Source organism: Anomaloglossus baeobatrachus, chromosome 11 (assembly GCF_048569485.1).
Source record: "Anomaloglossus baeobatrachus isolate aAnoBae1 chromosome 11, aAnoBae1.hap1, whole genome shotgun sequence".
Taxonomy (NCBI): Eukaryota; Metazoa; Chordata; class Amphibia; order Anura; family Aromobatidae; genus Anomaloglossus; species Anomaloglossus baeobatrachus.
The window spans coordinates 47,433,080-47,439,736 of record NC_134363.1 but is presented as its reverse complement, the minus strand read 5'-3'; the positions used below and the strand labels follow the sequence as shown (position 1 = coordinate 47,439,736).

Here is a 6,657-nt window from a genome sequence, read left to right as displayed (position 1 = left end):
TGTATATACAATAATACATGAAATAGCAATATCCTCAGCCTCCAAATCTGCAGCAGAATGCAGGGTAATACACTGGTCACTGACTAATGAAAAAGAGTTGTGTCAGCTGATCCGATTCCCGGCAATAGCTGCCAATATTGTAAAGACTAATAGTAAGGAATGGCATAAAGGAGAAGTTAGGGGATTGCTATTCATGCAATTTTATAATGTGTTTTGGAAAATAATGTGACATCAGCAGTGGAGGAGCGTGCACTCCGAAGCTCCGCCCGATCTCTGCTGCAGCTCCAGGCAGGGATTGGCTGCAGACAGGTGATGTCACTCCACTCCCCAGACTCCTGCCTATAAATCCCGGGCTCTATTGTGCACGGATCAGACGATCCTGACTCTGAGCAGAGTTCTTGCTTCAACAGTGATTGAACGGAACACGCGCAGAGGACAAGGAGACCAAAGCCTCTCTCCTCTCCAATACCTTGTTTTTTTGCAAACCTTTTTCGCCACCAAAACCACCAAGAAACCGCAATGGAATCCCAGGTGCGCCAGAACTACAACCGCGACTGCGAGGCTGCCATCAACCGCATGGTGAACCTGGAGCTCTATGCCTCCTACACCTACCTCTCCATGGTGAGTGTCTGCGCTGTCTTCTGTATCCTCAGCAGATCTGGCCATATGTGCAGGGCTGAGCTGCTCCTTCCTCAGCTTCTTGTGATGTCCTCCTCCCCTTCCTCTGTACTTCTTTTGCAGTCTCCATTGTTTCTAGCCCTCACAGATCCTTGCAGACCTCTGTGTACACCCTGTGTTCTGCAGCTTGCCTATAAACCTGATCTACCCCCCCCCCCCCCTGTGTTCTGCAGCTACCTATAAACCTGATCTTCCCCCCCCCCCCCCCTGTGTTCTGCAGCTACCTATAAACCTGATCTACCCCCCCCCCCTGTGTTCTGCAGCTACCTATAAACCTGATCTTCCCCCCCCCCCCCTGTGTTCTGCAGCTACCTATAAACCTGATCTTCCCCCCCCCCCCCTGTGTTCTGCAGCTACCTATAAACCTGATCTTCCCCCCCCCCTGTGTTCTGCAGCTACCTATAAACCTGATCTTCCCCCCCCCCCCTGTGTTCTGCAGCTACCTATAAACCTGATCTTCCCCCCCCCCCCCTGTGTTCTGCAGCTACCTATAAACCTGATCTTCCCCCCCCCCTGTGTTCTGCAGCTACCTATAAACCTGATCTCCCCCCCCCCCCCCCGTGTTCTGCAGCTACCTATAAACCTGATCTCCCCCCCCCCCCCGTGTTCTGCAGCTACCTATAAACCTGATCTCCCCCCCCCCCCGTGTTCTGCAGCTACCTATAAACCTGATCCACCTGTGTTCTGCAGCTACCTATAAACCTGAACTCCCCCCCCCCCCCCCCCGTGTTCTGCAGCTACCTATAAACCTGATCTCCCCCCCCCACCTTGTGTTCTGCAGCTACCTATAAACCTGATCTCCCCCCCCCCCTGTGTTCTGCAGCTACCTATAAACCTGATCCACCTGTGTTCTGCAGCTACCTATAAACCTGATCCACCTGTGTTCTGCAGCTACCTATAAACCTGATCCACCTGTGTTCTGCAGCTACCTATAACCCTGATCCACCTGTGTTCTGCAGCTACCTATAACCCTGATCCACCTGTGTTCTGCAGCTACCTATAAACCTGATTCCCCCCCCCTGTGTTCTGCAGCTACCTATAAACCTGATTCCCCCCCCCCCCTGTGTTCTGCAGCTACCTATAAACCTGATCCCCCTGTGTTCTGCAGCTACCTATAACCCTGATCCCCCTGTGTTCTGCAGCTACCTATAACCCTGATCCCCCTGTGTTCTGCAGCTACCTATAACCCTGATCCCCCTGTGTTCTGCAGCTACCTATAACCCTGATCCACCTGTGTTCTGCAGCTACCTATAACCCTGATCCACCTGTGTTCTGCAGCTACCTATAACCCTGATCCACCTGTGTTCTGCAGCTACCTATAACCCTGATTCCCCCCCCCCCCCTGTGTTCTGCAGCTACCTATAAACCTGATTCCCCCCCCCCCCTGTGTTCTGCAGCTACCTATAAACCTGATCTTCCCCCCCCCCCCCCTGTGTTCTGCAGCTACCTATAAACCTGATCCAACTGTGTTCTGCAGCTACCTATAAACCTGATTCCCCTGTGTTCTGCAGCTACCTATAAACCTGATCCAACTGTGTTCTGCAGCTACCTATAACCCTGATCCCCCTGTGTTCTGCAGCTACCTATAACCCTGATTCCCCTGTGTTCTGCAGCTACCTATAACCCTGATTCCCCTGTGTTCTGCAGCTACCTATAACCCTGATCCAACTGTGTTCTGCAGCTACCTATAACCCTGATCCACCTGTGTTCTGCAGCTACCTATAACCCTGATCCCCCTGTGTTCTGCAGCTACCTATAACCCTGATCCCCCTGTGTTCTGCAGCTACCTATAAACCTGATTCCCCCCCCCGTGTTCTGCAGCTACCTATAAACCTGATTCCCCCCCCCCTGTGTTCTGCAGCTACCTATAACCCTGATCCCCCTGTGTTCTGCAGCTACCTATAAACCTGATCCCCCTGTGTTCTGCAGCTACCTATAAACCTGATTCCCCCCCCTGTGTTCTGCAGCTACCTATAACCCTGATCCCCCTGTGTTCTGCAGCTACCTATAACCCTGATCCCCCTGTGTTCTGCAGCTACCTATAACCCTGATCCCCCTGTGTTCTGCAGCTACCTATAACCCTGATCCCCCTGTGTTCTGCAGCTACCTATAAACCTGATCCCCCTGTGTTCTGCAGCTACCTATAAACCTGATTCCCCCCCCCCCTGTGTTCTGCAGCTACCTATAAACCTGATTCCCCCCCCTGTGTTCTGCAGCTACCTATAAACCTGATTCCCCCCCCTGTGTTCTGCAGCTACCTATAACCCTGATCCACCTGTGTTCTGCAGCTACCTATAACCCTGATCCACCTGTGTTCTGCAGCTACCTATAAACCTGATCCCCCTGTGTTCTGCAGCTACCTATAAACCTGATTCCCCCCCCCCCTGTGTTCTGCAGCTACCTATAAACCTGATCCCCCTGTGTTCTGCAGCTACCTATAAACCTGATTCCCCCCCCCCCTGTGTTCTGCAGCTACCTATAAACCTGATTCCCCCCCCTGTGTTCTGCAGCTACCTATAACCCTGATCCCCCTGTGTTCTGCAGCTACCTATAACCCTGATCCCCCTGTGTTCTGCAGCTACCTATAACCCTGATCCCCCTGTGTTCTGCAGCTACCTATAACCCTGATCCCCCTGTGTTCTGCAGCTACCTATAACCCTGATCCCCCTGTGTTCTGCAGCTACCTATAACCCTGATCCCCCTGTGTTCTGCAGCTACCTATAAACCTGATCCCCCTGTGTTCTGCAGCTACCTATAAACCTGATTCCCCCCCCCCTGTGTTCTGCAGCTACCTATAAACCTGATTCCCCCCCCTGTGTTCTGCAGCTACCTATAAACCTGATTCCCCCCCCTGTGTTCTGCAGCTACCTATAACCCTGATCCCCCTGTGTTCTGCAGCTACCTATAACCCTGATCCCCCTGTGTTCTGCAGCTACCTATAACCCTGATCCCCCTGTGTTCTGCAGCTACCTATAACCCTGATCCCCCTGTGTTCTGCAGCTACCTATAACCCTGATCCCCCTGTGTTCTGCAGCTACCTATAAACCTGATCCCCCTGTGTTCTGCAGCTACCTATAAACCTGATTCCCCCCCCCCTGTGTTCTGCAGCTACCTATAAACCTGATTCCCCCCCCTGTGTTCTGCAGCTACCTATAAACCTGATTCCCCCCCCTGTGTTCTGCAGCTACCTATAACCCTGATCCACCTGTGTTCTGCAGCTACCTATAACCCTGATCCACCTGTGTTCTGCAGCTACCTATAACCCTGATCCACCTGTGTTCTGCAGCTACCTATAACCCTGATCCACCTGTGTTCTGCAGCTACCTATAACCCTGATCCACCTGTGTTCTGCAGCTACCTATAACCCTGATCCACCTGTGTTCTGCAGCTACCTATAACCCTGATCCACCTGTGTTCTGCAGCTACCTATAACCCTGATCCACCTGTGTTCTGCAGCTACCTATAACCCTGATCCACCTGTGTTCTGCAGCTACCTATAAACCTGATCCCCCTGTGTTCTGCAGCTACCTATAAACCTGATTCCCCCCCCCCTGTGTTCTGCAGCTACCTATAAACCTGATCCCCCCCCCCCTGTGTTCTGCAGCTACCTATAAACCTGTGTTCTGCAGCTACCTATAAACCTGATCCCCCTGTGTTCTGCAGCTACCTATAAACCTGATCCAACTGTGTTCTGCAGCTACCTATAAACCTGATTTCCCCCCCCCCCCTGTGTTCTGCAGCTACCTATAAACCTGATCCACCTGTGTTCTGCAGCTACCTATAACCCTGATCCCCCTGTGTTCTGCAGCTACCTATAAACCTGATCCACCTGTGTTCTGCAGCTACCTATAACCCTGATCCCCCTGTGTCTTGTGCACTTTGCTTACACAAGGATTTCCTGGGCTGGAGGAGATCTGATCATCACAAGCCTTCTGTTTACACTTCACAAATGGAAGGAACTATTTTGTAAACATTGTTACATTATTGCTTGATGGTTCTTCTCCATTCCTGACCTACTGCTTCATCTTTGTGAGGTCTGTTGGGTTTTGCTGGTCAATAATACTCACCCCACTTGGCAATTGCACATCAGTCTTTAGTGAAGCAATAAATACAGTATTTCCTTGCACACCTCTTCTAGATAAGATGTTCCCAAGAACAAGTTGTCGTCTTCCCACAGTGATAACGATGCAATTATGTTACACTTTGTCCTTTCTTATCTCTACAGACAAGCTGGTTGATTAACACAAACTTGTGTCCTTATTTTATTCCAGTCCTTCTACTTTGACCGAGATGATGTCGCCCTTGAACACGTGGCCAAGTTCTTCAAGGAGCAGAGCCATGAAGAGAGGGAGCACGCTGAGAAGTTCCTGAAGTATCAAAACAAGCGTGGGGGACGTGTGGTCCTCCAGGACATTAAGGTGAGACTTCTGTAGTGTTCATCCCCCATCCTCATGCAGAAACTACTCCTCAGTCTTGAGTCCTTTTGTAAGCTTCCATGTATCTCAAAGTGATTGAGGACCATTTTGTCTTAGAAACCTGACCGGGATGAGTGGGCCAACACCCTGGAGGCCATGCAGGCCGCCCTGGAGCTGGAGAAGACCGTGAACCAGGCCCTTCTGGATCTTCACAAATTGGCCTCTGACAAAGTTGACCCTCATGTAAGTGTCCATGAAAATCTTACCTAGAGGGTTAACTGCCCCACCCAAGTCTTACACTGTTTGGGGTGTGGTTGTTTCCTCATTCTACTCCTCAATTGTGTAACTCTTGGGTTATGCGGTGCATCCTCTGACATGTCTATTCAGCACACTTCAATATTTGCTCTTGAGTTCTTAAAATGCTTATGACTTGTCAAAAAATTCCATTCTTGCTTAATCTTCTCGTAAACTATCCTATGTCTTAAAGGGGTAGATCAGTATTTGCAATACATGGCTGACTTCATTCTGAATTGATGCTGTAACAGTTTGGTATTGTAGCCGGGCCCTATTGAAATTTGTCTTGGCTACAATATCCCAGATAGGGGGTCTCTTTTTACAGACGACAGACATGTATTGTATCAGCTTGAATTTAATGAGGCTAGTAATTCCTGCATATCAATAATGCCCCCTTCTCTTCCAGCTCTGTGACTTCTTGGAATCTGAATACCTGGAGGAACAGGTGAAGGCTATTAAGCAGCTTGGAGACTACATCACCAACCTGAAGCGCCTTGGGGTACCCCAGAACGGCATGGGCGAGTACCTGTTTGACAAGCACACCCTGGGAGAGAGCAGCTAAGATGTCTCCTCCTGGATGCCACCGGTCCAGTCTGCATCTCCTTATCTACCTGGAATGATTGCCCCTGACGTGTGTTTTGGACCTCTTTTAAACCTTGTGTGATCTGTTACCTGAGCGGCTGTGACTGTGCTTGTCGGCAAGTTTTCCAATAAAGTCTTTCTGCATTCTAAATGTTGCGTTGTGGATTTTTACAGATGTAGCCTAAATATGTATCTTTCAAATAAAATAGTATATTTTTATAGTTGGTCAGAGGCATGTCTGTAACCTAGAGTTCACTCATAATTAATCATGGGTTGATACAGGTCAAAATCTCATGATGCCATCAATTATCAACTTTAAGTATAATATGGATTTAGGAACTTTATGATCCTACAAGGAATTTGACTGTGCACTCTTGGTTTTAAAGGGAAGTGGATTTTGCCCCCCCTTCCCCCGATCAGGAGAAATGGTTACACTTTGCAAACGTTTTAATAGCAGGTCCAAAAATCCAGCAGTGGAGGGGTGCCGCTCCCCTTCCAGAAAAGCTATAATTATTCCTGGTTAAATTGATGTCCTACAGTGTATTCAACCCCCTGCAGATTTAGCAGGTTTGATAAGATGCAAATAAGTTAGAGCCTGCAAACTTCAAACAAGAGCAGGATTTATTAACAGATGCATAAATCTTACAAACCAACAAGTTATGTTGCTCAGTTAAATTTTAATAAATTT

General features: G+C 49.2%; 1 protein-coding gene across 1 annotated transcript; it reads left to right on the top strand.

Moving 5' to 3' along the window:
• The first annotated feature begins 363 nt into the window (after positions 1-363).
• Positions 364-6,120, top strand: LOC142256785 (ferritin heavy chain B-like). Its single transcript, XM_075328676.1, has 4 exons — positions 364-621; positions 4,950-5,096; positions 5,211-5,336; positions 5,794-6,120. Exons 1-4 carry the CDS (start codon positions 520-522, stop codon positions 5,947-5,949), a joined length of 531 nt encoding a protein of 176 aa, XP_075184791.1. The 5' UTR covers positions 364-519; the 3' UTR covers positions 5,950-6,120.
• The last annotated feature ends 537 nt before the right edge of the window (positions 6,121-6,657 follow it).

Excerpts from the sequence above, each read along its gene's own strand:
- LOC142256785 (XM_075328676.1), top strand. The coding sequence starts at position 520 with ATGGAATCCCAGGTGCGCCAGAACTACAACCGCGACTGCGAGGCTGCC. Across the intron at positions 622-4,949 it reads CCTACACCTACCTCTCCATG|TCCTTCTACTTTGACCGAGA; the intron begins GTGAGTGTCTGC and ends ATTTTATTCCAG. Across the intron at positions 5,097-5,210 it reads TGGTCCTCCAGGACATTAAG|AAACCTGACCGGGATGAGTG; the intron begins GTGAGACTTCTG and ends ATTTTGTCTTAG.